This window comes from Sordaria macrospora, chromosome 3 (assembly GCF_033870435.1).
Source record: "Sordaria macrospora chromosome 3, complete sequence".
NCBI lineage: Eukaryota > Fungi > Ascomycota > Sordariomycetes > Sordariales > Sordariaceae > Sordaria > Sordaria macrospora.
The window spans coordinates 3,208,986-3,236,939 of NC_089373.1; the positions used below are offsets into that span (position 1 = coordinate 3,208,986).

At 53.2% G+C, this 27,954-nt stretch overlaps 9 protein-coding genes across 9 annotated transcripts; 5 read left to right on the forward strand and 4 right to left on the reverse strand.

Annotated features, from left to right (window-relative positions):
- Window positions 1-7: 7 nt before the first annotated feature.
- Window positions 8-2,477, reverse strand: SMAC4_04774 (uncharacterized protein). Its single transcript, XM_066090176.1, has one exon. The coding sequence runs from the start codon at window positions 2,088-2,090 to the stop codon at window positions 303-305; it is 1,788 nt and encodes a 595-aa protein (XP_065946532.1). The 5' UTR covers window positions 2,091-2,477; the 3' UTR covers window positions 8-302.
- A 249-nt stretch (window positions 2,478-2,726) lies between these two features.
- Window positions 2,727-4,359, forward strand: SMAC4_04775 (uncharacterized protein; the record flags this gene model as incomplete). Its single annotated transcript, XM_003346554.2, has 3 exons — window positions 2,727-3,384; window positions 3,449-3,658; window positions 3,737-4,359. The coding sequence occupies exons 1-3, from the start codon at window positions 3,201-3,203 to the stop codon at window positions 4,357-4,359; spliced, it is 1,017 nt and encodes a 338-aa protein (XP_003346602.2). The 5' UTR covers window positions 2,727-3,200.
- Window positions 4,360-5,688: 1,329 nt separating this feature from the next.
- SMAC4_04776 (uncharacterized protein) lies at window positions 5,689-6,615 on the forward strand (the record flags this gene model as incomplete). Its single annotated transcript, XM_003346555.1, has 1 exon — window positions 5,689-6,615. The coding sequence occupies one exon, from the start codon at window positions 5,689-5,691 to the stop codon at window positions 6,613-6,615; it is 927 nt and encodes a 308-aa protein (XP_003346603.1).
- A 1,679-nt stretch (window positions 6,616-8,294) lies between these two features.
- On the forward strand, window positions 8,295-10,898 carry SMAC4_04777 (uncharacterized protein). The gene is made up of 3 exons (XM_003346556.2): window positions 8,295-9,421; window positions 9,478-9,707; window positions 9,763-10,898. The coding sequence occupies exons 1-3, from the start codon at window positions 9,062-9,064 to the stop codon at window positions 10,634-10,636; spliced, it is 1,464 nt and encodes a 487-aa protein (XP_003346604.1). The 5' UTR covers window positions 8,295-9,061; the 3' UTR covers window positions 10,637-10,898.
- A 1,183-nt stretch (window positions 10,899-12,081) lies between these two features.
- SMAC4_04778 (uncharacterized protein) lies at window positions 12,082-14,427 on the reverse strand. Its single transcript, XM_003346557.2, has 2 exons — window positions 13,334-14,427; window positions 12,082-13,264 (listed from the first exon to the last, which is right to left on the reverse strand). Exons 1-2 carry the CDS (start codon window positions 13,979-13,981, stop codon window positions 12,290-12,292), a joined length of 1,623 nt encoding a protein of 540 aa, XP_003346605.1. The 5' UTR covers window positions 13,982-14,427; the 3' UTR covers window positions 12,082-12,289.
- A 79-nt stretch (window positions 14,428-14,506) lies between these two features.
- On the reverse strand, window positions 14,507-16,284 carry SMAC4_04779 (uncharacterized protein). The gene is made up of 2 exons (XM_003346558.2): window positions 15,910-16,284; window positions 14,507-15,848 (listed from the first exon to the last, which is right to left on the reverse strand). Exons 1-2 carry the CDS (start codon window positions 16,057-16,059, stop codon window positions 14,706-14,708), a joined length of 1,293 nt encoding a protein of 430 aa, XP_003346606.1. The 5' UTR covers window positions 16,060-16,284; the 3' UTR covers window positions 14,507-14,705.
- Window positions 16,285-17,415: 1,131 nt separating this feature from the next.
- Window positions 17,416-19,003, forward strand: SMAC4_04780 (uncharacterized protein). Its single transcript, XM_066090177.1, has 4 exons — window positions 17,416-17,607; window positions 17,699-17,763; window positions 17,847-18,071; window positions 18,144-19,003. The coding sequence occupies exons 1-4, from the start codon at window positions 17,566-17,568 to the stop codon at window positions 18,265-18,267; spliced, it is 456 nt and encodes a 151-aa protein (XP_065946533.1). The 5' UTR covers window positions 17,416-17,565; the 3' UTR covers window positions 18,268-19,003.
- Window positions 19,004-20,474: 1,471 nt separating this feature from the next.
- On the forward strand, window positions 20,475-24,205 carry SMAC4_04781 (uncharacterized protein). Its single transcript, XM_066090178.1, has 3 exons — window positions 20,475-20,711; window positions 20,839-23,261; window positions 23,346-24,205. The coding sequence occupies exons 1-3, from the start codon at window positions 20,598-20,600 to the stop codon at window positions 23,587-23,589; spliced, it is 2,781 nt and encodes a 926-aa protein (XP_065946534.1). The 5' UTR covers window positions 20,475-20,597; the 3' UTR covers window positions 23,590-24,205.
- Window positions 24,206-24,415: 210 nt separating this feature from the next.
- On the reverse strand, window positions 24,416-27,908 carry SMAC4_04782 (uncharacterized protein). The gene is made up of 2 exons (XM_066090179.1): window positions 27,632-27,908; window positions 24,416-27,570 (listed from the first exon to the last, which is right to left on the reverse strand). Exons 1-2 carry the CDS (start codon window positions 27,702-27,704, stop codon window positions 24,719-24,721), a joined length of 2,925 nt encoding a protein of 974 aa, XP_065946535.1. The 5' UTR covers window positions 27,705-27,908; the 3' UTR covers window positions 24,416-24,718.
- Window positions 27,909-27,954: the final 46 nt, after the last annotated feature.

The following is a 27,954-nucleotide window of genomic DNA, read 5'->3' on the forward strand; positions in this document are numbered from 1 at the left end:
TTGTATCATAAATGTTCCCATTCTTAGGTCCATATTTGCAATACTCATCCATATACTTGGAGGTACGCTCCTAGTAAGCAAAGTTCGAATCTCCGTCCTATGCCGGTGATTCTCCTAATCGCTTCCTGTTGACTACAAAGTGCAGTTCCTTTATATGACTCTTGACGCTTATTGTGCCTAGCTGCTTGATGTCTCTAGTGTTCAGACATCTTTCCTATCTCGAAATAAATTCGCGTACCATTCTTACTATGTGTCGCGGGATAGCCAAACATCCTAGCCATGTCACGGGCTAGCCAGCTCTCCTAGAAGCTCTCATCCATCCCCTCCGGCGCGTCAAACATCGCATTCACAGCCAGTCCCAGCGTATCAGCGCGTGTCGGTTTTGGGCCATTGAAACGGCCGCTCCCGCTATGAGCTCGATTGTTCAGGTATGCATGCGCATCCTCCACCACCCCTTTCTGGACCGAGGCCGTGAATCGTGCAGGGTCAATGATGTTCATCAACCGATGGGTCACATAGAAACGGCCCAGTGTATCGACCTCAGTGCGTACCGCGTCCTGCTCAACCAACGCCCAGCCCCATTGCGCGTTGTTGTGCTGTTCGATCCCGTTCCTTGACATAACCTCTTCAAGAAAGACTGGACCCAGGGACTCGGGAGAGATCACACTGGGTGGCATAGGATTAGGCAGAACAGACCGGACGGTCTGGAAAAGATTGCCCTTGAACCGAATATTCATCCCGTGGGCATCAGTAGCAATCTCCGAGACGAGCATGACAGCGTTCGCCTCAGCACCACCATTGTTATGGCCATTGTCAGCGTTACCTCCAACGACCCGGACAGGATCTCCGACACGGATCATCTCAGCCCCGAGATAAACTCCTTCATGGAAAGCGGTATCCTGGGAACCACTGACGTTCGACTTGTTGATCCTGTTGAACGTGGAGTAGCAATCGTTGATGTACTTGGCGGCCAACTTCGAAGCTTCGAGTCCGACCGTCTGCCTGGCAATATCCAGCTGATTCGGATCGCTGAGGCCCAGGCCCTGACAATACTGGACCGAGAAGGCCGGCCAGTCGATCGAGTCATATGTGCGGTTTGCCAAGCTCGAGAAGTTTTCGCCGATCCCCGGTACACTAAACGTGAGGAACGGCCGCATGGACTTGGCATCGATATAGAAGCTTTGTTGTCCCAGCGTCCGGTGGCCCAGGGGTGCCACCAAGAAGTTGAAGGCCGCATCTGGCACAGGGCCTGGCGTTTGCCTCTTGGGGGCGATCGACAGGATGACACCGAGCCTCCAAGCCTGATGCTTGTACCAAACCAATTCGCCTGTGCGGAAGACATTTGTGAGACTTGTAACCCCCGGTGCCGCAAATACCTGTGACTGAAGGTTGCCTTGAGCTTGCTGCTGTGCCTGTTGCTGGTGTTGTTGCTGGTGTTGTTGCTGGTGTTGTTGCTGGTGTTGTTGCTGTTGATTTTGTTGCATGATTTGCTGGGCCTGTTGGGCCTGTTGCACCTGTTGAATTTGCTGCTGCTCCTGTTCCTTTCGTTGCTGCTCTTGCTGCCTCTGCTGCTGCTCAAGTTGCTGCTGCCTTTGCTTTTGTCCCAGTACCTGTTGGATCCTCTGTGCATGTTGTTGATCGGCTTGCCTCAGCTTCTGAGACTCAACCAGCTTGCCGCAAAGATCGCAGGAGCATTGGCTGTAGTTGGTGTGGTTGCTGAGCAGGAAGAGGGCATGCAGCACGAAGTCACCCGGAGTCCGATAAACGGCCTTACGACCGGACGGGTGACCATAGAGGTAGTAGTCTCTTCCGCCGTCCTTTCTAATGGCGCATCGTAGTTCGTACCCCTTGGGAAGAGCGGCGAGCTTGTACTGCTTGTTGCTTGGGAGGCCGAGCTGATGCTGCAAATGACCACCGATGATGACCTCCCACCGTTCAAGCTGCGCGATATCCTGGTCCTCCTTTGGGTCTAATGCGTTGTGGTCGAGGTTGTCGTATCCCTTGCCATCGGTGCGTGCGACTCTCAAGCCAGTGTAAAGGGTTTTGTCCTTGTCGTCGTCCTGGCCGTTGGAGGCGGATATGGTGACCATGACAGGCGCTGACTGTGTCCTAGTAACTAGGTAAAAGACTTGTGCTTCTCTTCAACCGTGAAAACCAACACTGTTGATTAGATTCTGGAATGAAGAAGGTTAAGTGGGGTGTCGAGATGACAAACACCAGCAGGTAGGTCGGAAGCCCTCAAGTACCACTCACTGGCCACACTGCCAACGGGTATGCACCAAGTGTTTTGTGTTCCCCGCCAACACGCTCTAAAACTGACGGAAGGGAGGCCCAAGTCAGAGACCCCACTACTACCTAGACAGTACGTGAGAGTTGCTACAACATTGAGAGTTCAGTTTCTGAAAGCTCCGAGAAACGTGGGGCTAACGTTTGGCAAGATATGTGATCGGGGAAGGTTTGGGATTGACAGTCAAGAATGGAAAGTGAACTTGATAGGTACAGGTCGTTCAGGAACGCGCCAAGGCACGCACCAGGTAACCCACCACTGCTGAGCTCACGGCGACATGGTTCGCGCACTCTGTGTTGTTAGGGCTTTGCGGCAAACCCATTACCAACACTATCACTTGGCGTCACGACTAGCTAGGGAAAGCTAGGATGCTTTACAAAATATTGGGGCTCAAGCTGTTTACCACGATGCATATTCTGTACTCTTCATAACCTGTCACTTGCTCACCAATTTCTGAAGCAACCTCTTTGCCATCTTTACAACCATCATCATCATCATCATCACACCTTCGCTACAATTCTACACTTGGATTTGGGACGGATCCGCTGAGTAAATGTGGCAAAGAGCGAGAATTCATTCGGCATGCCATCCCCCAACTCCAGCCTAGGTGATGAACCTCATGTTAACGCCGAAAGGGGGTGAGACGTAAGCTGCATGGAGTTAAGCCCTAAATATGCCATTGACAACCCTTCCGGCTGACGATATGACTGAGTGCCGTGTAATTATACCCGTATGGTCCGGGAGCGGCCGCGGTACCGCAGAAATCGGCCTCTCATCCGCACCAGGCATCGCACTCTTGGGCCTTGGCCTACATGTCAAGTTGTGGACCTGTCATACAACGTCGCGGTTTGTCGTGGCAAGCCATGACGAAGAGCTATAAGATGGCCTCGAGTCTCTCCTGTTTTTCTGCTGGATGGACAGAGCAAACTTCACCACGACAGACAGACACGACCTCGATAGCATCAGTCCAACTAACTTCCTGATAACCCATCACCAAGATCAACAGTCCAGCATAATGTCAGGCATCAAGCTTGATCTCAACACAGACGGCATCGATGTCGTCCGCCATCTTCAAGACCAAGCTTCGGGACGCACATGTAAGTCCAGCCCAGCTGACTCCTCCAACATTTCAATCACTAACACTCCGTTCCTCACATTTAGTCCTCATCACCGGCCCAAGTGAGGGAGGTATCGGCGCGGAAACAGCCATCTCGCTTGCCCACGGCAACCCAGCCCTGCTCATCCTCGTGGGCCGCACCCTCAGCAAGATCCAGCCTACCATCGACGCGGTTCACGCCGTCAACCCATCCATCGCCGTCAAGTTCATCGCTGCGGATCTCACCTCGCTGAACAGCGTTCGTGAAGCCGCCCGTGAGATCCTCAACGACGCATCCATCACCCACATCGACGTCATCATCAACAATGCCGCCGTCATGGCCTCCCCCTAAGAACTCACCGTCGACGGTTTCGAGCTGCAATTCGCCACCGCCCACCTCGGCTACTTCGTCTTGACGAACCACATCCTGCCCAAGCTCAGAGCATCCGCCGAAGCGGGCAAGAAGCCCCAGAAGACCCAAATCATCAACGTCTCCTCCAAGGGCAGCATCCTCGGCGGCGGCATCCGCTGGGACGACCCCAGCTTCACCAAGCGTCCGGAAGAGTACAAATCCTGGGACGCCTACGGCCAGGCCAAGATGGCCAACGTGCTCTTCACTCTTGCGCTCAACAAGCGGCTGCTGGCCAAGACGGGCATCCGGCCGTATGCCCTGCATCCGGGTGGCATCTATACCAACTTGGGTCGGTATGTGGACGAGGAGTTGATGGAGGAGGTCAAGCAGAGGGCGTGGAAGGGGCAGGAGATTCCGTTCAAGACGTTGCAGCAGGGTTGCGCGACTATGCTGAGGGCTGCGCTGGATCCGGAACTGGAGAAGGAAGAGGATGGTGTGTTTCTGAGTGATTGCCAGTTCACAAAGGACCCGGAGCTTGTGGCGCCGTGGGCGCTTGATGAGGGGAATGCGGAAAGGCTTTGGGGGTTGAGTGAGGAGTTGGTTGGGGAGAATTTTGAGTTTTGAGTGGGTTAGAAAGGTGTGTAAGACGGATTGACTTCGCGGGCCTTTGGATGTTGAATGGTGCGGAAGTTGGAAAGAACTGCTGTCGTTAGAGGAAACGGACTGACTATAATGCAAATATTCCTTCTCTTTGAGATTGTCTTCCACCCTGTAAAGATTGCTCGTCTAGAATGAGTCGCGATGATCCAGCACGTCTTCTTCACCTGTGACAGATCTACATCAGTAATATCTGCACACCAAACCACCACAGTCACTCCAACATTTGAATAAACCTATCATCACCCTATTATTGACTCACCTCAAAACATAAGCTAGATTCAAGGGGTTCGCTTGTAATTGACTTATTAATCACGGAACTGTGGGGGTTTGGCTTTTAGACACGGTGGATGAGTGGTGAAATCTCACGGGATGACATGAACAGTGTGTGTTTCCTCCACAAACATCTCCACTCGCTAATCCCACGGGTTGATGAAGTTGATGGAATTGAGGTTGGGTGTTGGGGAAAAGGGAAAGTATGATAATCAAAGGGGTCAGCCCCCATCAAGAAGTTGATCGCAACCCTCGTAGTACCTCACTCTGCTCGTCTAATTCCGAACCCCTGGCAAACGGCTCCATGTTGACATGCCGATCAGGATCCATATCATGGAGCTTGTTTTTTGTCCTCCCTGTCTATCTTTTGTCGTAAGTGACATAGATCTCCACGAACGATTTGCAGCTCTCCTAACGTCCCTGCAGATTGACAGGTTTCATCGCATAGCGATCATCTTCTAGAACAACGATTAGTTACTGACAGCATGGGTCAGGAGATGGCTCTGGTGGGCTCAATGAAGTGAACGACATGCGTACAGCCTTGCAATTGCCGAACTGGAACTGTAACAGTAACAGTATCCATGTTATTCAAGCCCACTCCGTAGGTCCATAGTTCAACGATCCTGATGATGAACCAGAACACATCTCCTACTCTTGCGGTCAGTCAGTAAGAGGGAGGGAGTGAGCAGCGATCTCATCATCACTGCCCCGGATGATGAATGGATACACTACCCAACCCACATCTCCTATTCCCCTTGGGGAACAAACAAGGAGCAAAAGGGGAGAGAGCATTGTAGATGATGTTCTTGATGATCTTGACTTCAAGTCCATCACCACCACCACCAAAGAAAACATCTACATAAACCACTGCTTCTCTCCCGTCTTTCCAGTCCGATATTATCATCACAACACAAGCTTCTCATTCATCACACTCGTTAACAACTCAACAAACCACCAGTTTTATACCCATTTTAAACAACCCAATCCAATCATCCAACCAACCACCACCACCAACTATCCAAAATGAAGACCACCACCTCTTTCTTCGCCTACCTCCTCGCCGCATCGGCCTCCTCCGTCTTCGCGGCCGCCATCCCCCTCTCTACCGGCGTCCCCACCCCCGCCCCCGTCGAGCAAGTCGGCCAGCAGGCCAAGGCTGCTCTCGATAACGCCTCCGCCTATGCTCCTCAGCCCTCTGTCCCGCTCTCGACCGGCGTTCCTACCGTTCCCGCTGGTGCGGCCCACTGGAAGCAGATGAACGTCGAGGCTCCTCCTGTTGAAGGTGCCCATGAGGTTCCTGCTGCTCCTGAGGTTCCCGCTCCCGCTGACATTGCGGCCGCCGTCCCGGCTGATGTCCCGGTTGAAGCTCCTGCCGCCCCGGCCGTTGACGCTCCCGCTGTGCCTCCTGTTCCTGAGGTCCCCGCTCCCGCTGACGTTGCCGCTGCCGTCCCTCCCGTTGACGGTGTTGCCCCTGCTGTTGATGCCGCTGGCGTTCCCATCCCTCCTGTTGAGGCTCCCGCCGCTCCCGCGGTTCCTGCCGATGCTGCCGCCCCTGTTACCGACGCTGCTGCTCCTGTCACCGACGCCGCTGCCGCTGCCATTCCTCCCGTCGATGGCGCTGTCCCCGCTGATGCTACCGCTCCGGCTGACGGTGCTGCTGCGGCCATCCCTTCCGTCGACGCTGCCGCCCCTGCTGTCGATGCCGCTGCCCCTGTTGCTGACGCTGCCGCCCCCGCCACCGATGCTGTTGCTGGCGCCGTCCCTCCCGTCGATGGTGCTGCCCCCGTCGACGCTGCCGCCCCTGTCACTGACGCCACCGCCGCCGCTCCCGCTCCGGTTGACGTTGCTGGCAAGGTCGTCGATGGCACCAAGGCCGTCGCGCCCGAGGTCTCCTCAGTCCCTATCCCCTCCGGTGTTCCCTCCGCCGTCCCTGGTGTCAAGCGCGTCTAAACATCGCTTCCCATTATTGTTGAAGAGTTGGATGGAGTCATGATTGCAGGAATGCCTACATAGGTAGAGAAGGGGAGGATACGAGAGAAACGCGGAACTACCGACCGCTTTGCTCGCATGACTTGAGGAGATAGATGGATGGCAACCAGACCCATTCCATATGGGGTGGAGGATCGATGATATCAGATGGTGGACAAGAGGAAGAAGAAAGGAAGAGAACTGAAAGAGAAGAAGAGGATCTGGATAACTCGCTCACTGGCAACCGCTACTGGAGCTTGTGAGGATACCTGCTTACATGCTTACCTTAGACATATACCACCACCAAAATAATAATAATGGATATTTGAAATTTGGAATTATTTTTGCTCCAAAGATCCGTGGTTAGTGATGGTTGAAGAAGGCGAAAATCCATCTTGTTCAACACGTGTGAATTTTTGGTGTTTTGATGAAAATGTCGTCAACGATGTGATCACTGGACAGCTGCTGGGTTAAAAGGTTGGCAATAGATAAGGGTTAGGGTTGACACCGCTATTTTCCCCTGACATTCACGCCCTCCAAGCTTTCGCTTTGTTGACAGCTCCGACGTACAGTAGTCGGCGATCTGCAGACACCTTCCACTTCCGTGCTTCTGGCAGCCAGCAGCCGCGGCTGTCAGCTCGGGTTGTTCCATTCAGCAAGCAAACAATTGTTTCCGCGCATCAATGTCCTTCCCGCACTCCGAACGGGCAGGCAAAAAACGGTAAGTTCCGACCACCGACATACCTGTCAACCGACAGATGCGATAGAGTGATGAAAATGTTGGAGGGAGGGGGGGTTCATGCGTGGCGCTGGCTCTTGTTCCCATCACATCCAAAAAAAATTGCCCTGAGAGAAAGCAAAAACAAACACTCATCTTCAGTTTTCCCTCCCGCCCATGGCGCTGCACACTGCGTTACCGTTGCACACACACACACACCTCTTTACCTGTCGGTTCCCGGGTTTCCCGCAAACCTTAATATTCTGATCGGCCGACTGCGTCAGCAATCCCCATAAACAGTGTTCCGACTCGCCCTAACAATTAACTTGTGTCTGTGTTCTCAAAATCGTCCGACTCCGTGCATCGTCGACAACAACATAACTCAGACTTGAGTCGAGGCAGGCAGGCCATGTGTTTCCAGTCTTGTATCGGAGGGCATCTGAAGCCCGTGGCAGCGGTCTGGCACAGCGACCGTTAGAACGACCAATGAGTTACCCCGGTAACCTGACGAGCCTGATTCCTGATCGAGAGTTTCTTTGCCAAAAGGTGCAATCCCCAACTCGGCCAAACTACCCCTGAGGTAAGAAAAAATGGACCACGAGTTCCAGGCCCTGCCCGGTGGGCCCGCTTTTGCTCTTTAAACTCATCGCTCACCGTGGGGATCGCCGTGGGGATTTGGGGAAAAAGGGTTCAAACTCCAAAGGGAGGACCTGGACGACAGCAATCTCCAAGCGAGGTGTACACATGTGGAAAAGGGCAATCTGAAAAGGAATGCCATTTCCGTCACCAAAAGGGCAGAGATTCCATTCTTACGTGCCGACCCAAACCGGTCGGCGGTCACATCTCATTCCCAGATGGGCAAGTTCCGAACAGAATCGCTTGTCGGTTGACTATTCATGTCATCCTTCGTCGTCTCCCTAACACCTCTCCTCGGAGACAACGAGTGGACGGGTCAAGCCTGTCGCCTTGATTTGAACATCGCTGTAAAAGTCCTCATTTCATCGACCGCTTTGGGGTTAGCGGCACAATATCCAACACCACCGATCATTGGTCGCGACGAGGTGTTCCTGGCATGAACCCGTTAGGACACCACCTACCGATGCCACCTCGAGCCCACCAGCCCACCCGGTGCCGAGATGAGGCGCCCAGGGACCCCGAAGCGGTCGACTCGCTGATTGGATACACCCCCTGAGTTTATCGCGACCTGCAGGTAGCTTGTCTTCCCCTTCCACACAGCTTCCTTTTGTTGGCCCGCCCCGGGGAGATATCTGAGTGGAAAAACGCCAGGACATGGGGCACGACATGGGCCACAACATGCTCGGCTCCCCGTCGACCCATCCCAATCCCATCCCATTCCCCCGTCTGGGGTGAAGCTTAGCTTTTTCCCTCCTCGTGCACCTCTTTCTGTCGCTCTCTGATCTTTCTTTCCTCCACGGACCTTCGTTGGAACCTCACACTCGTTGATCTTGACCCCTTCGAAGCTCGACGCGCCTCGGCTTGTCTAGTGTTCGTCGAATCTTCTCACAATCGTTCCGACCTGATCATCTTTACGATTTTATGTCCTATGAACACCGGCTCGAGTTCTGAATAGGGAAAGTGTTAGTGTTGAATATCAGTTGAACGGCAAACCGACTTTGTACCAGAGCTTATATCTCGACGCGCTGAGCTCCACGACCATTCGATATCAAATAAACCACCCCTAGAGCCAACATGAAGCTCTCCACATTCCAGACCGCCCTTGGCGCGGCCTCATTATTCTTCAGTGCCCAACCTGTCTCTGCCGGTCATGGGGGTCATCGCCATCTTCATGAACGTCCAACGAGGAGACACAGTCATGTCGAGGAAACCATTGAGCGTGTTGAGATGCCTCAACTGCAAAAGAGGAAGACGCAATGCTCATTGCCCGACCATCCTGACCTTGTGTTTGTTCCGGGAGGCATGAACAATGGTTTCGCCATGAGCCCCGATGAGCCATGCGAAGACGGAAAGTGGTGCCCATATGCCTGTGTTCCTGGAAAGGTTATGGCGCAATGGGAACCAAACTCGACCTATGTCTATCCTCAGTCAATGGTGAGTTGAAATATACCTCGCCCTAGGCAGACGTGAAGCGCTAATACATGGTCAAGAACGGTGGTCTGTATTGCAACAAAGGAACGCCTGAGAAGGCCTTCGATGATAAACCATACTGTGTGGATGGAACCGGTACTGTTCAGGTAGTTAACAAGGCTGGCAAGGTTGTGTCTTTTTGCCAAACTGTCTTGCCTGGTAACGAGGCCATGATTATTCCCACAGATATCTCGGGCCAGTCCAAGATCGCTGTGCCTGGACCCTCTTATTGGGACTCAACCGCTGCGCAGTAAGTACATCCAAAGATGATGATGTTTGTGACCCACCCGGCTGACCTTCGTCAGTTACTATATCAACGCGCCTGGCGTCTCTTCTGCCGAGGGCTGCATTTGGGGCAGCCCGGCCAAGCCCATCGGAAACTGGAGTCCCTATGTTGCTGGAGCAAACACCGTTTCGGGTGGTGAGACGTACCTGAAGATTGCGTGGAATCCCATTTACATGGACTGCGACTGGAAGAAGACGAAGCCCGGCTTTGGTGTCAAGATCGAGTGCCCCTCTGGGGGTTGCAATGGCCTGCCGTGCTCCATCGATCCCTCCAAGCACGGCGTTGGAGGCTTGGAAAGCCCCGTTTCCACCAAGGGTGTTGGCGGTGCTCAGTTCTGCGTTGTCACCGTTCCCAAGGGATCGACTGCCAACATCGTGGTCTTCAACGTCGACGGTTCCAGCGATGAAGAGCCCAAGACCTCAACCACCAAGAAGCCTGACCCTCCCAAGACCACATCGACGACCAAGAAGCCTGATCCTCCCAAGACCACCTCGACTAAGGAGACACCTACCACCACATCAACTCCTCCTCCCACCACCTCTTCTTCTTCTTCTTTTTCTTCTTCTTCTTTTTATTCTTCTTCGGTCCACACGTCGTCGGCTCCAGTATCCTCAAAGGCGTCCAGCACAGTAGAGTCTTCCGTTGTTGAGTCCTCCGAGACACCGTCGGCCTCGAAGCCCGTACTCTGGGGTGGTATCTTCAAAGAGAACGGCACCGATTCAACTCCTACTAGCGAAGCCCCCGAGACAACGGAAGCACCCGAACTAACGGAAATCGAAGAGTCCGCACCAGTCCCGACCACGTCGAAGAAGAACGATGGCGCGGCTCACGAAGGTGGCGCTGCCATTGCCGGCTTGGTTGTTGCCATTGTCGCCGCTGCAACTCTCCTCTAGACTGCCATCCCTGCGCAGTTCTAGAAGGAGATGGGCCTTTTGGGTTCCTAGGAGGCTGATTCTCGATTTCCTGTATACGACATTGGATTATCTTCTTCACCAGATTTCGCGGCCGATATACAAGGGTACACCCGGCCGAATTGTACCTGACTCTGCTTCTTATTCTTCGAATTTCGGGAAACGGCGGCGGCGGCGACGACGACGACGAAGACACACATCTCTGAGACGACCACATCAGCCTACGTCAGAATCCCGGAAGTCAACACAAGAACTTTACATACCTTTTTTTTTTTTTTTTTTTTTAACACACCCTCCATACATACGCTTAGTACCTAGTGTCTATTGTTATTTCTGCAGCCCGCGTTGGCACGCCAAAGGCTGCTGCCATCTTGTGCCCTTCTCCCCTCGACCACTTGTTGTTCTTGCTGCGGCAAGCAACGGACTGGTTTTTTATTATTCGACTTAATTTGGGGATCGGGTTGTTTGTTTGCGAGGATATCTTTTTTTGTTCGGCGATATACCCCCATTTGAAGCTCTTGGTTGTTTTTTTTGGTCTTTGTGCGTTGGGTGTGGCGAGCTTTTTGGCGATATCTTGTTCTATATTGGATAAATCTTTTTTTGTTTTTTTTGTGGAAAATGACCGTTTTCGAAAGGAGGAAATTGAATTGGTTGCGGTTGGGAGGTCGGGAGGCGGAGGCGGCAACTCGGGTCTATGATGGATGTCGAAACGTAAATTTTTGGCAAAAGGGAGGAGAAGGATGTAAACAAACAAATGATGGGGATCCGTGGTCGGGACGGAGGCATCAAGAAAAGTCTGGTAGACCTAGGGTCTCGACTTTCTGGTGTGCTGCTCTGGAGGAGAACTGGGTTGGGCATTGGATATTATTTGAGACGAGACACTGAATGAAAGAGCAAACGATGCTCGTGATGACGAATTTGTTTAATCCAAAATCTTGTCTTGAAACAATGCCGATGCAGTGGTGACGATAACAGATTTGCTAAACTCGAAGTTTGCCAGTGAGCAACAAAGTAGGAATTGGCTCCAGTCGAAAGAAGAAAGAAGTTGAAATGTGAAAAGACAATGGGGCAGGAGCGGTTGGATAAGAAGAGAAAAAATCGCAAGGAAGAAATTGATCTTCATCCGGCAGCAGCACATGAAACATTTTATGAACACAAGGCAGGTACGACTTCCGTTTGGCGACTTCCTTGTTCCTTGGCAGGTACTGTCATACATGTACGGGTCGTACCAGTCGACAAGGTTCTCAGGTTGCCTCCTCGCTCCACGTTCAGTTGGCTGTGAGCCAGGTGAGCCCCCTTCATCAAGTAAATACGAGCTCGCACTAAAAATAACAATTTCGTCTGCGTATCAGCTCACCACTTTCAATAATGCTCTGTTATTCTAAGCCGAGGCAAACGCAAGGCTACTCACGTTTCTCGATAGTGCTAAGTTGGAAAACATCACATTACAAGTTGTAGAATATGTCTTACGAATCTCTATAGCAAATGTAATGCTTAGCTATTACGGCAATACAGTCTATGTGGCCGCTTCTACATGGCAGCATTATAGAGTAAAAAGCAACAATATTTAGAGCGATATCAACCTTCAAGAGCTTGTCTGTCTTCCCAATTCTTACACCTCATCCTCAACTACTCTTAACCCATCTTAACCCACCCAGGCACATCCTCAAAATCCCCCGGCGGCTCATTCGTCTCGCCCGCATCCGCCGCCGCCAGCTCCTCCTCGTAGTCCTCCCTGAACCTTTCCATGATACTCTCATACGGGCACGGCCACCCCGCCAGCACCGCGTTTCCATTCTTGCGCTTGGCGCCCTCGACGGCGAACTTCTTCTGTTGGCGAGCGATAAACCCATTAAGCAAGCCCGCGTAGACCAAGCCCGCGACGATCGACTCCATGCTGTCGAGATCCGGCTGCTTGTTTCCGAAGATCAAACCCTCCGAGGGCATCAGTCGCTTTGGCTGTCCGCCTGGGGGAGGGGTGAGAGTGATGCCATTGCCGGTAGCAATGGGAACATAGCCCTCTAGGAGCTTCTGGACGTAGGTGGCGGTTGTCACGAGGTCGGCGAGGGAAAGGGCGGGAGCGGCGCGGTTAGCGGCGCTCATCATGTTCAGATCGCCTCCTTGGGCACCCTCCCACGTAAGGAGGAATGTCTTGCGGGTGAAGGAGCGCCAGACGAGCGGTTTGAGGCGGTAGAGGAGCGTTAGGTAGAGGCCGCGGTCCCAGAGCCAGTCTCGGCTGGCGTTGAGGGCCTGGTGGAACGCGACAAAGTTGCCGGTTCGGATGGCGGCGCAAATGGGGATGAAGATGTCGCCGAAGCCGGCGGCTTCGGGACGCAAAAGAAGCAGCTGTGACGGGAAACGTCCCAGGAGAAGGTTCGAAGGAATCCAGTAGATCAGAATCTGCCGGCGATGCTTTTGGAATTGCGGGTGGCACTGTCGGTATGCTTCTTCGAAGCACCAGTGGGCTCGCATGTAATGGCCATGATCGAAGTTGAAGCGGCCGAGATAGTACAGGAAAGTCACGCGCTGTGATGCTGGGTATAGTGAGAGTGCTGGTCCGCTTGTGGAGAGGTTGGTGAACATTTGAACCGCTAGTCGTGACTTGTCGCACTATGATAAGGTATTCCCATGAGTATTTCCTCATTATGGTCTCACTGAAAGGGGGAGCATGAGACTTACAGCAAACAGCAGTTTCAGTGTCAAGTTCGCGAAAAGATATACAGCGATCTTCTTCCCCTTCGGAGGTTGCCAGCGCGTACTTGATCGATCTGTGAGACACGACGTGAAAATCTTCTGAATGATATCGGCGGCAAGCTCCACAATCGACTTCTTCTCGCCAGCTTCATCCCCAGTCATGTCGCCCTGGATCTGGGCCATGAGAGAAGGCTCCTTAGTGATGCTCATAACCAACTTCGAGAGTGCCTCTGAAAGCGACATGCTGGTTTGTAGAAGCATGATGCCATATGTAGGATTAGCAAGTGCGTTTGCACATGATATGAGGAGGTCGCTAAGCCGACCATAGAGCTTAACGATGTCGTTGAAATCTACGTCGCGCCAATACTTCAAGTACTCCTCCATGAACGAATTGAAGCCGGGCCATGGCGAGCCTCTTCCTTCAGGTACGTCATCCTCCTCTGGTAGATGCTTTTCGACCAGCTTCTCAATATTGCCTGAATTGGCGGGACACGACGACCTCAACTGCTGCCCAAGCTCATAATAATGTGCAGCAACATTAGGCTCGACGAGCAGCCAGTTGCGGAGTTCGTCACCATTTTGAGTCTGTATGAACCCGCGAATGCTGGCCAGAAATTCCGCAATAAGACTCATGGCTGTGGCTGATCTGTTGTTGACGCGCTCGTGGCCGGTCGGGTTGACTTCCAACTTGGCTTCCTGCTTTCCTCCTCCCAGGTCCTAGCCCGGCCGTGCCAGGGCTCAAGCAAATGCGAAAGTCGCCCTGATCTTCGTGAAGGATAAATGGCCGGGTGTGTCGTGAAGTATCGTCGTAGTCTGATATCTGGATGCTGAGGCAATTAGAGAGCTGGTGCTCAAAAGAAAGTCCGGATCGATACGATATATAAATTCGTTGCAGTTGTCGCTGGATGTTTGGTTTGCTAGACAAAGATGCAGACCGTTGAAGTGAAGTTGCGATCTCAGAAAGGTGAAGTTGAGGTGAGTGTGTTTGCACTGTGCTGCATTGATGCGTGTCTGACCGAACAGCATTAACCCTAACCCAAAAGCTGTGGGTGCGAATCCTGGGGCTTCGTGTTGCACGACTTGCATTTGTTCACTTCGATTCAAGTTGCAAATTTACACCACCACCATGATTGTCAGTCTCAACATGTCAGTTCTTATTCACATCTTCAATTTCATTCTGTCGCTTTTACCCAACAAGATGCAGTTGTAACTATGTGCAGACCGGCCCTGCTTATGGCAGCGCACTATACCATTTGTACATGAAAGGAAGCCCAACCAACTCCAAAGCTTTGCAAATCTTCATCCCGATACAAGAGAATTCAACAAACACCCATCCTTAACGCCCCAATATCCCCTTTTATACCGACTCGATCCTCTGGACAACCATGGCGGTGGCAGCACCTCCACCGTTGCAAATGGCAGCCACACCGTATTGGCCAGGCTGGAGCTGGTGAAGCAAGGTAACAAGGATGCGGGATCCGGAGCTACCAAGGGCGTGGCCGAGGGCGATGGCGCCACCAAGAGGGTTCACGACAGCGCCTTCAAGACCGAGAATCTTCTCGTTGGCCTTGATCACGGCGGCGAAGGCCTCGTTGAACTCCCAAATGGAGACCTGGTCCTTGCTGATGCCGGCACGCTTGAGGGCAAGCTCAACGGCCTTGGAGGGCGCAATGGGGAAGTCGATGGGGTCCATAGAGGCATCAGCAGAGCTGACGATACGGGCAAGAACCCTCGAGCCCTTGCCGAACTCTTGAGCGAGCGACTTGTTGCCGAGAACAAGAGCACTGGCGCCATCGTTGAGGGTGGAGGCGTTGGCGGCAGTCACGGTACCGGTGCCATCACGGATGAAGGCAGGCTTGAGAGTGGGAACCTTCTCCAGCTTGATGTCGTTGTAGCCCTCATCCACCTCGATGATCTTGTCGCCCTTCTTGCCGGGAACGGTGACGGGGACAACTTCCTCAGCGAACTTTCCGGACGCCCAAGCCTCCTGGGCGCGCTTGTACGACTGGATGGCATAATCGTCCTGCTGCTCACGAGAGACCTGGAACTTCTTGGCAGTGTTCTCGGCGCAGTTGCCCATGTGGAACTCGTTGTAGACGTCGGTCAAGCCGTCCTTGAGAAGGCCATCCTCCATCTTGATGTGGCCGAAGGGGGGCATACCGCTAGCGCGGGGAACATAGTAGGGCACCCTTGTCATGTTCTCCATACCACCAGCAACCTGGGCCTCGGCTAGACCGAGCTGAATGTTTTGCGCAGCGAAGACAACAGCCTTGAGACCGGAAGCGCACACCTTGTTGATGGTGATGGCTTCAACGTTGGGGGAAAGGCCAGCAAAGATGACGGCCTGGCGCGCGGGGGCCTGGCCGACAGAGCCCTGGAGGACGTTGCCCATGTAGACATCGGTGATCTTCTCAACGGGAATTCCCGACCTCTTGATGGCCTCCTTGATGGCAACGGCACCGAGCTTGGGAGCGGGAACGGTGGTGTAAGAGCCATTGAACTGGTAGATGTTAGCATATCCGCCATCTTGTGGATATGGTCGTTTTTGCGGAGTAGCTCACCTTGGCCGTTGGTGTCCTCACACCACTGAGAATGTAGGCATCCTGAATCTGCTGACGGAGGGCAGACTGGGTGGAAAAAAGACGAGAGGAAGCGACGCGGTAAGTGTGCGAAGCCGAGTTAACGGCTGTCCTGGCGTGGCAGAGGACCATTTTGGCTGTCGGAAGAAAGAAACTGCAGCTGGTGACGATGTGGTACAGGACGCAGGGTATGGTACTGCGCAGCGCAGATGTCGGAGAGAATCTGAGGAAGCTGAGATGAGATGGAAATGTGCCGAATTGGGAATGAACAACACCACAACGGGAGAAGCAACACAGCAAGAGCAGGAAAGAAATATGATTAAGAAGAGGATCGCAGGAGAGACTTTAAGAGTATGACTGAAAAAAAAAATTTGATTAATAAACTACAAGCTGGGGAGGCGAGCACTGCTCTCGTCCTCGCTCTCTTTTCCTCGGAGCTTGTCAGATGCCATGACGGCACTGGTCGGCTTGTGACGGTACATGTGGAGAGGGATTCACTCAAAAACGTTCCCTCACCCCGCCAATTGAGCGCCAAAAGTGGCCACCACCGTGGTTTTCGCGGGGACCCCAAGGGGCACATGGGCCACAAACGCTTGGTATCCGGGGTTTTCCGTGGAGTCTGCCGCTGAAAGACAAGGGAAGCTCATCCACAATGCCCTGCTTGGGCCATGCCGTGCCCATGCCGTAGCCGGGCGGATGGAGAAACATGGAGGAGAGTTGAGGCCGTGGCGGAGAAACGGATCCGGAGTCGGACGCTCACCCGTTCATTTTACTCTTTCCGCAGTCTCCTGCTGTGCCAGTGCCAACATCACAGATGTAGCTGTACCGGATACGGCTCGTATAAAGTCAGGGATCCAAGCCCACTGCACGCTTAACAGTCGGTTCGCGTCACAATGATTTATCCCAGTCGCGCATGTCCTTGCTGCAATCGTCGTCCCGCGCGCGTCTTTGAGTGTTGGGCAGAAGCAAACCACTTTACGCGCGGGTCGGGCAAAGGCCGAGCTCCCAACACGATTTGAAATGGTGCGTTAATTCCGAGCAAAGGCATAAAGTCCTGCTGTGGCGTTGAAGTATTTTCGGGCAGCTGCCGGGGGTGTCACAAGAAAAAGCTTGATTCAATGATTCAACCCAACAATTGGCTGTTATGCACAATCAGATCCAGTGTTTGGGATTCATTTGTCAGTCCGATTTGGATGTTTGGCTGGACAACCCTTCAAAGTGGTGGCGCGATAGGTTAACCCCCAATCCAGCAGCTGGCAGCCACTACGTGCAGGTGCCACAACCGCTTTTATCTCAAAATTGATTGGCTGAGAAGTTGGTACTTCACAAGCCGGCGGCAATTGCCAGCCGGTCACTGGGTGTTCACTGCCCTCGGCGCGCGTTCTCCCAGCTTCTTTGTGACGCCCCCTCCAATCAGTTGGGTACGATAAGATAGCGGTCGTTATGCGCGTTCACTTGCTGGCTCTGCTGGTTTCCGTCATTCATCTCCGCATCTTCCAAAACAGTTGATTGTTTCCTTCGCTACTCTAATCACAACACCCATCTCGACTCGGACAAAGCATCGCATCCTATTCCATCAACCTTGCAACTTTCCCCCCATACGTTGAGCCGACTTGATCACCCATCACCATAGCCAAAATGTCAACCGCTGCCCGCCGCCGGCTTATGCGAGACTTCAAGGTGCGAGGCATGATGAGCCATCCCGTTGGGTTCACACCGCTTGATGACTTGGTCGCCATGAGCGCAACATACTCACCATTCTTCTCAACAGCGCATGCAAACCGACCCCCCCGCTGGTGTTTCCGCCTCTCCCGTACCCGATAATGTTATGACCTGGTAAGGAGAATGGTCTCCGCAACGATACCGCTATGGGCGGTCTACCCTGGCACGGCGATGGCTGACGTAGAGTCTCCAAACAGGAACGCCGTGATTATCGGACCCGCCGACACGCCCTTCGAGGATGGCACCTTCCGCCTGGTGATGCACTTTGAGGAGCAATATCCCAACAAGCCCCCCTCGGTCAAGTTCATCAGCGAGATGTTCCACCCCAACGTTTACGCCACCGGCGAACTCTGTCTCGACATTCTCCAGAACCGCTGGAGCCCTACGTACGACGTGGCGGCTGTCCTCACAAGCATTCAAAGGTGCGACTCCCCGATATTCACGTCATGTCGCCTACTTGGATGTGGTCAATATGCTGACAGTGTCTCCTCCAGTCTGCTTAATGACCCGAACACAGGATCGCCTGCGAACGTCGAAGCCTCCAACCTCTACAAGGACAACCGCAAAGAATACCACAAGAGAGTCCGGGAAACGGTTGAGAAGAGCTGGGAGGATTAAACATAAGCAGCATTCTCCACCACGGGGCCGCTCGATGGCTATAAGCCAATAATAGGCCCGGGTGCTGCAAGTCGGTGTTGGTATGGCTTTCTGGACTGTTCGAGACAGATCTTTTTGGCTATACCGATAGTCGGTTGTCGACCGACGACAAGTTACAAGAGGATCTGCACTCGAGGATACCCAACGGTTCTACTCCTTTTTGGGGGTTGAGGATGGAACGGATGTCGTGATATCACATTGCATTTGGGAGGCGTCATTCTTTTTGGGGCGTTCTTTGTATTTCAAATATCCGCATCTCTTGCTTATTTATGGCTGGGACTCAGCCTGCTTGTCTGCAATTGAGGAAGCGGGTTTGCTTGGGTTTGCTGACACATTAGGGCGGTTGCCGGGTTTGGAGTTTAGGCGCTCGTATCATAGCATGGCAAGCATATCTGGCGAGGCAGTCCCTGGATACCTCAACTCACCCAAGAAGCCCGAGGTAGTGTTCTTTTTTCTCTTCGTCCTGGAGGTGACAAAGGAGATGGTCTAGTGTCTATTGGTTTCATCACAAAAAGCATACAGCATTATGTCGGCCGGCTTAGATGCGCAAGCTTACCAAAAGAGTCCTGCATTTCCCAGCTGTTATGACAGTGTATACATGAACCTGCCTAACGCCTTACATCCGCATGGTTTATATATTCGATAAGGCTTTTAGGTAGCTCCTAACGTGCATCGTCTGAATAGCGGCGTCCCTCGACACATGCTCACCTTAAACAGGCATACCTTGAACGGACGGTCCCTGCGTGACTGGAAGACAGGCTAACTACGTCCTGGCCGTACCTTACCGAACTACCCTACTTACATACTACCTCTACTTAACCCTTTTGGAACTCTTTTCATCCTTTTTAAAGTATTTTATATTGGGTTGACTCATTGCAAATGCTTTACACAAGGGGTAAGGTTGTCATGTTCTGGGAATAGTCGAACTTTAGCTTCAGCTGTAGCCTCTGGAACGCTCATGTTGACGACATAGCTTGGAGGTCTCAAGTTAACCAAAAAGAAAAGTATTGGCAACCGGGAACTTGAACAGCAGAGAAGGAGGCTTTAAAGAATGCATTTGGAAATAGTTGCAAACAGTTCTGAGGAGTACTTCCTTGCATGCTTGTGCCACCTTTGGGAGTCGGGTACCTGCCATCAGGCTAGGTGCGCTTTCCAGATCGAAGATTCCTTGATCACTAAAGTATGTAATTTGGGAATTTACAGACATTTTCACTTTGTCGATATCTCTACATCAAAGGAAATCTCGCCAAAGCGACAGTCGAGAAAGTTGACCGGACATCCGATCTTCACCTCCGACAGGTACCCTACATCTAGAGGTACCGGTCGCCGCCCGCCTCGCAGCCCCACGGCAGCCGCCCGAGTGCCGTCCCGCTTTTGTTAGGGACAGGGGCAGCAGGCACGACTGGGTCCGCACAGCGCGCTCTTGCCCCAAGAGGCCCCAGCCGAGTCGAGTCGTCCACTGGCAACAACTGGCTGCGCACCGTCCAAGCCCGGTCCGTCCAGCGTCTCAGGCTGCGACTCTTTCTGCACTGACCGACAAGACCCCACCATCTTCATCGCGTTTCGACATCTGTTGTAGGTTTCTTCTAGACCCTTGGATTGCCCTTGGGTACCGACCACACGTGTGATCACTGATAGGTACCCCTTCCTGCCCGGGCTTCCATCTCGACGACGGACGATATACAGCGGGCGGCGGCGACAGGAACTGCGGATACCCCCTTTCAGCCCCCTTTTTGCACGTTCTGCACACGTTTGCCCTTTCACATATTCCGCCCAAGGTTTGCATTGCTTTGCATAGCTTTAGGTTGTTGTCTTTGCTTCGCTGCAGCCCAAAGGGGTTCAGTTACCTAACGAAACGTTAACGTGCCTCGGCGGGCGAGTAGTGTGTCACATTGCAGCCCACCTTCACACCTTTTGCCTTTCTTACCTTGCTACCTTCCGCACACCGCACCCGCAGCCGCGAACCGCACCGCAACTGCACCACACCACAACCACCGCTCACGACGGACCGCGGAGGAGGGAAACGACGACGAGAACACGCGCCCAACCAGACCAAGCGACCTTTTTATCATATTCGGATCCATTTCTCGGAGAGACAGCTGGACCCTGACTGACTGAGACCCTGCCTCTCTCTTCTCTGCTGCAGGCGGCCGGGCTCCTTGTCCATCTCCCCTCACCTCCCCCCCCCCCCCCCCCCCCCCCCTCATTCAACCACCAGTCCTCCTCGAGAACAACGGCCGCGCCGCCTTTCATGACAGTGCGCTGCCCAGCGCTGCAAGGGAATCACCATAATGTCGAATAGTATCAAGGTCGTGGCTCGGTTTCGGCCCCAGAACAGGGTCGAAATCGAGTCGGGCGGCCAGCCCATCGTCTCCTTCCAGGGCCCGGATACCTGTACAGTCGATGTGAGCACCATCCTCTACCCCCTAGCTCTCGCGCCAAACAATGCCCTTGTGCCTGTCTTGCTATACCTTCAACGCGCTTTCAATGGAGTCGGACCGCCATAGCTAACCCGTCTGTCCTTGCCTACAGTCGAAAGAAGCGCAGGGTTCCTTTACCTTTGATCGGGTGTTTGACATGTCATGCAAGCAATCCGACATCTTCGATTTCTCGATCAAGCCTACCGTCGACGATATTCTCAATGGCTACAACGGTACCGTCTTCGCGTACGGTCAGACCGGTGCTGGTAAATCTTATACCATGATGGGTACCAGTATAGACGACCCTGATGGCAGAGGTGTTATTCCAAGAATCGTCGAGCAGATCTTTACCAGCATCTTGTCCAGCGCAGCAAACATCGAGTATACCGTCCGGGTCAGCTATATGGAAATTTACATGGAGCGAATCCGTGATCTTTTGGCGCCTCAGAACGACAACCTGCCAGTTCACGAAGAAAAGAACCGCGGCGTCTACGTCAAGGGTCTGCTTGAGATCTACGTCTCAAGCGTCCAGGAAGTATACGAAGTCATGCGAAGGGGTGGCAACGCAAGAGCTGTGGCTTCGACCAACATGAACCAGGAGTCGTCGCGCTCGCATTCCATCTTCGTTATCACCATCACCCAGAAGAACGTGGAGACGGGCTCGGCCAAGAGCGGTCAGCTTTTCTTGGTCGATCTGGCTGGTTCCGAAAAGGTCGGCAAGACGGGCGCCAGTGGTCAGACGCTGGAGGAAGCAAAGAAGATTAACAAGAGTTTGAGTGCTCTTGGTATGGTCATCAATGCCCTGACAGACGGCAAATCTTCGCACGTCCCTTACCGAGACTCGAAGCTCACCCGTATTCTCCAAGAATCGTTGGGTGGTAACAGTCGAACGACACTCATTATCAACTGTTCGCCCAGTAGTTACAACGATGCCGAAACACTAAGTACGCTACGTTTCGGTATGAGAGCAAAGTCGATCAAGAACAAAGCGAAAGTCAACGCCGAACTCAGCCCGGCCGAGCTCAAGCAGATGCTTGCCAAGGCCAAGACCCAGATCACGTCCTTCGAGAACTACATCGTCAACCTGGAAAGCGAAGTGCAAGTATGGCGTGGTGGCGAGACTGTACCCAAAGAGAAATGGGTACCACCCTTGGAACTTGCGATTGTCCCTTCAAAGTCAGCCGCGACAACAGCCCGTCCTTCGACACCATCACGGTTACTGCCTGAGAACCGGGCTGAGACCCCTGCTATTTCAGACCGAGCGGGAACTCCCAGCTTACCCTTGGATAAGGATGAGCGGGAAGAGTTCTTGCGCCGCGAGAACGAGCTCCAAGACCAGATCGCGGAGAAGGAAAGTATCGCGGCGGCTGCTGAGAGGCAACTACGGGAAACAAAGGAAGAGCTTGTCGCTCTCAAGGACCACGACAGCAAGCTTGGAAAGGAGAATGAGAGGTTGATCAGCGAATCCAACGAGTTCAAGATGCAACTGGAGAGGCTGGCCTTCGAGAACAAGGAGGCCCAAATCACCATTGACGGCCTCAAGGATGCTAACTCGGAACTCACGGCTGAGCTTGACGAGGTCAAGCAACAGATGCTCGATATGAAGATGAGCGCCAAGGAGACGAGCGCTGTGCTGGACGAGAAGGAGAAGAAGAAGGCGGAGAAGATGGCCAAGATGATGGCTGGCTTTGACCTTTCTGGCGACGTTTTCAGCGACAATGAGCGGGCAGTTGCTGATGCGATTGCGCAAATAGATGCGCTCTTCGAGATCAGCTCTGCTGGTGATGCCATTCCTCCTGAGGATCTCAAGGCACTCAGGGAGAAGCTCGTGGAGACCCAGGGCTTTGTGCGCCAAGCTGAGTTGTCCAGCTTCAGCGCTGCCTCGAGCGATGCGGAGGCTCGTAAGCGGGTTGAGCTTGAGGCTCGTCTCGAGGCTCTTCAGCAAGAGCACGAGGACCTCTTGTCTCGCAACCTCACTGAGGCTGATAAGGAAGAGGTGAAGGCCCTTCTTGCCAAGTCGCTCTCGGACAAGTCGGCTGTCCAGATTGAGCTTGTCGAGCAGCTCAAGGCTGATATCAACCTGAAGAACTCTGAGACGGAGCACCTCAAGGCTTTGGTCGACGATCTTCAGCGCCGCGTCAAGGCCGGTGGTGCCGGAGTTGCCATGGCCAATGGCAAGACTGTCCAGCAGCAGCTGGCCGAGTTCGACGTCATGAAGAAGAGCTTGATGCGTGATCTGCAGAACCGCTGCGAGCGCGTGGTCGAGCTAGAGATCTCCCTTGACGAGACGCGCGAGCAGTATAACAACGTGCTCCGCAGCAGCAACAACCGCGCCCAGCAGAAGAAGATGGCTTTCCTCGAGCGCAACCTCGAGCAGCTGACGCAAGTTCAGCGCCAGCTTGTGGAGCAGAACTCCGCCCTCAAGAAGGAGGTGGCGATTGCCGAGCGCAAGTTGATGGCGAGAAATGAGCGGATTCAGAGCCTCGAGAGCCTGCTCCAGGAGAGCCAGGAAAAGATGGCCCAGGCGAATCACAAGTATGTGTTTACCCCTTTGTTGTTGCTTCATGCCCTCATTATCATCAGTATCAGCGCTAACCTTCCGTCTTCCTATTGCACCAGGTTCGAAGTGCAGCTCGCTGCCGTCAAGGACCGGCTGGAGGCCGCCAAGGCCGGCAGCACGCGCGGACTCGGCACCGATGCCGGCCTCGGCGGGTTCAGCATCGGCAGCAGGATCGCTAAGCCGCTCCGCGGTGGCGGCGACGCCATCGCCGGTGGTGCCACGGCTACGAACCCCACCATTGCCACTCTGCAGCAAAACCCGCCCGAGAATAAGAGATCGAGTTGGTTCTTCCAGAAGTCGTAAGGATCGAGGAGAAGAAGACCATCGTAGATGTGCTTGCGGGTCTTTGGGGCGGGTTTGTTTGCATAGAAGAAAGAGTTGCTTGCACACAAGAAGTGGATACACAACAGTCAATATATCAAAGCAAGAAAACATCATACATACAAAGGTAAAGAAACTTCTCATGTTACGAATGGAACGAAATGATTATGTGGTTGGAGCGCGGGTTGGTAGTACGATGGATGGATGAACGGTTTGGTTGGAGGGAACACACGGGCTTGGAAGGAAGGAAGGAGGCAGCGGCAAGGAGAAGCGAAAGCATTTAGATCTACTTGGTAGAATTAGTGTTGATGAAAGGAAAGCAGCCTCGTTTGTTGTTTGTTGTTTGTTGTTTGTTGTTGTTTTTTTTGGTGTCAATGAGTCAGTCAGTTTACATATGGTAGTTGTTGGTGGTGGTTCATTACGAATCCCCCGGATGATGAAAGAGCATGAATGGCGACGATTAGATTTGTATGTTCCTGCTTTGTTTATTGGTTTAGAGATATAGGGGCATTGGAACAAGACCACGCACGCAGCGCCTTTTCTTGCACATATCTGGTTAACGGCTGGCTACTTGGTTATTTACTTGATGCATTGCAAATTGAGATTACACTCATACTGTCTGAAATCCCATTGATCCTGTGCTTCAAACTGTTTCATACACGAAATCACAACTTTGTTCTCCGGCATAAGGTATTTACACGTTGGCCTGCATAATGGTATTTGAGCGACAGGTAGCTGGCATGTGGGAGAAAACAATGCTGTCAATACGTATTATGTCGAGGATATAATAAGAAACTAAATACAATGGAAGTCTTCTCTTCATCGATGATGTGGTGACACATCTTTACCCTACTCGTTCACTCCCGTGCCTGTACAACATCCAAACCGCTAAAACCAAGACAAACAGAGAACATGGAGAGCCCTTCCTGACGGAAGGAGGTCTGGTCTCTCGTTATTCGCGCCAAAATGCGCCCGTCGATGTGTAGGTATCTGTGACCCAGCCCAAAACATATATAACTCCTTTAGAAAGAATCATGACAGGGAAAACATCAAGAACATGAACATAAAACATGTAAACCATAGAAACCTTCACTTACTTCCCATCTCCCTCCTACAACCCAAACACCCCAACCGCCCCAGCCACTCCCAACCCCAACATCATAGCCCTCCACATCACTTGAACCGAAACACCAGCATCCTCATCATCATCCCCATTCCCATCCCCATCCTTCGCTGACCCCTCGCCCCCTCCACCAGCAACACCACCACCACCACCAGCAGCCGTCGCCGACGCCGTCTCCACAGCCGCCGGCCCTCCACCAGCACCAGGGAAAATAACCGTCGTACTCCCCCCTCCGTCACCATTAACAGGATACTCAATAGTCACAGTCCCCACCACCACGCCCTCCGGCCCAATAGTGACCGTCTGTCCACTCCCGCTCAGCACCGTCGTTATTGTCCCTGCAGTAATTGTCGCGGATGGACCAACGGTATACGTAACCCCCTCGACCACCACCACAGACGCGCCCACTTTCGTTATCGTCGCGCCGCCGACGACTGCGAATTCGGTAGCTGATGGATCGGCGTTGGGGCCGCCTAGAGTTGTTACTGCCACTGGTCCTCCTGCACCGGTTCCTGCGGTTGTGGCAGGGAGGTGGTGCGTTATTAACACGCCAGTGGAGGGATCCAAAACTATAGTGTCTTGGCCGTCAATGACGGTGGTGAAGGGGGAGGAGAGAGTGGTGTAGGTGATTGTGGTGCCGTGGATGACTACCACAGAGCGGCCGATGGCTGTTATTAGTTGGCCGCCTGCTATGACGACTTCTGTTGCTGGTGTTGAGGGCGTTGGTGGCGGTGGTTGACCAGAGGAGGTTATCAGTGAAGGAAGGGGCATGGAAAGGGTATGGGTTGTGGTTATTGGGAACCCGGTGGCGATGGCGTCGGGAGGCAGGGGCGCGGTGAGGGTGATTCCTGAGGGTCCCACGGTTAGGGTGTGGCTGCCGTTGCCACTGCCGTTGCCGTCGTCGATGGTGATGGTGGTGGGTGAGGAGCCTGAGGGAGGAAAGACGATTGTAGAGCTGCTGGTGCCGACGCCGATGATGGCTACGGAGGAGCTGATGATGGTGATGGGGACGCCGTCTACGGTGGTGGTTTTGGGTTCGTTGTTGGGGCCGGGGCCGACGGTGATGGTTTGCTCGCGGGGTGGTGGGAGGGTGACGGTTGTGATGATGGGGTTGCCTTTGGGGTCGATGATGGCTATTCCGCTGGGCCCGAGGCTGACGGTATGGTCGTCGACGACGACCGTGGTAGGTTTTGGTGGGAGAGTGAAGGTGGAGCTGCCTGTGCCGATTACGGCTACGGAGGAGCTCACGATGATGGACAGGTCGTTGAGCTTGGTGCTTGTCGGCACGGGGGCGTAAATGATTCCTCCTGCTCCCGCTCCTGCTCCCGCTCCTCCTTTGGTTGTAGACGGCCTGGTTACGGTGGCACCACCTCCTACTATCTGGGTTGGCCCGACCGTGAAGGTTTCACCGCCCACCACGACGGTCTGTGTCTTTGTTGCCGGCTTGTCGGCGATCGTGGAAGTGCCAATCACCACCTCGGAAGGCTTCACGATGACGGTAACTGGCTTGGGTACGGTTTTGATTACTTCGCCCGGGCTATTGTCACTGTGGAACGTGTTGTACACTGGTGGGTTGACCGGATCAACGCTCACAGGCGTCGGCCTCGGTGACCCTGTGTTGTCGTTGGTTACGCCGTAGTCAGGGGTCTGCATTGGCGAGTACACAACCGCCGGGTTTTTGTCTGTGGTAATGTAGGTGACCGTGGGTGCAAACCTGATCGTTGTTGAAGTCTGAGGGCCGTATCCCCAGCTGTTGGTGGTGACCGTTACTGAGCATGACTTGGTCGCTGAACCACCACTCACGGTGACGGTAAAGCAGGTGGTTAATGTGATCCCTGGAGGCGGTGCTGTTTTCGTTACCGGAACTATGCACGGCGCGATGGTCTCGACGGGGGGCGGAATAAGCGTAGGGTAAGGCTGCGTGTAGTTCGATGGATCACCGACCCACGTAATTGTACTTATGGGCACAACATCCCAGCTTGTGGCGGTTGCCGTTAGGTCTGATGGCTCACAGTAACCAATAGTACTCGACGATAACATTTTTGACGTGGTCAATGTTGATGACTGATTGTGGTGGGGCGCTGTTGTCTGATTCCAGAACTGCCCTCGAGTGGAAGTAAAGGTGTTGGTTTGTGTGGGACCATAATCAGAGGTAGTAATGGCAGTAGGGTGGTCCCAAGAGACTGGTATTTCTACCGATGGCCCATCCAAGTAGATATCAGTCGCGGGAAATGACGCTGTAATTTCGACCCATTCAGGCATCTCAGGAGGAATCACAACATTCCCGCCCGGTACAGCCCTTGCTGTAGTCGTCGCCTCGTTCTGGTCAAGTGACTCGCTCTTTTGCCCAACCGGTGCATAGTTCCAAGCTAGGGAGGAAGACGAGGTGAAGTCCGAAGATGAGGGTAATGGGCCAGTGGTGATGGTGAATCCTTCTTCGTCGATGTGGGAGAAGTAATCAGACGTAAAGCTTGAAGTCTTGATCTCATCGCTGGGACCTGTTCCCGATGAACTCGGAGACACTGTTATGGTAAATGTTGATAACAGAGTCTCCGGCGTCACTACTGAAGATGGATCGAGACTTGCTGGTACTGTCGCTATTGATGGTTCTGAGATCGCTGGTTCCGAGGTATCTTGCGCGGTGGGTTGCAAAGAGTTGACAGCTCCAACTCCCACCGCCTGTGTCTCAAGCACGGTAGAGGTTTGAGAAGCATTGGTCACCTCAACTGCACTCCCAACTGAGGATGGTGAGATGTGTGCTTCATCTGGGTCGACTGCGGCGCTCTGGCTATGTGCCTCTGGAATGCTGCTGACGGTGACATTTCGAGGTAAATGATAGACTGAAGCTTATGTTAGAGATATTACGAGTTTTGTGGCCTTAAAGAACACATGAATGCTTACCTCCACGAACAGCGTCTACACCAAGACCTGAAAGTACTGCGAGCGAGAGCAGTCTATGCCTGCCCACAACCATACTGTCGTACTCAACAAAACAGAACAATCAATAAAAAAATATTATCCGCTGTTCCTCGGCATCCGAGTCAACAGAACCATCAAAATTCCTGTGTCATCAAGGTGCAGCGGCCATGGCGTCAGAAGGGGGGGGGGGATAAGAGTTACAACGGGGGAACTGTCGGTAGCAACTCTTCAATGACACAAGACGCAAGACGCAAAAGAAAAAGGACAAGAGAGACTAGTGGATGGATAGTCCGAGACGGGAATCC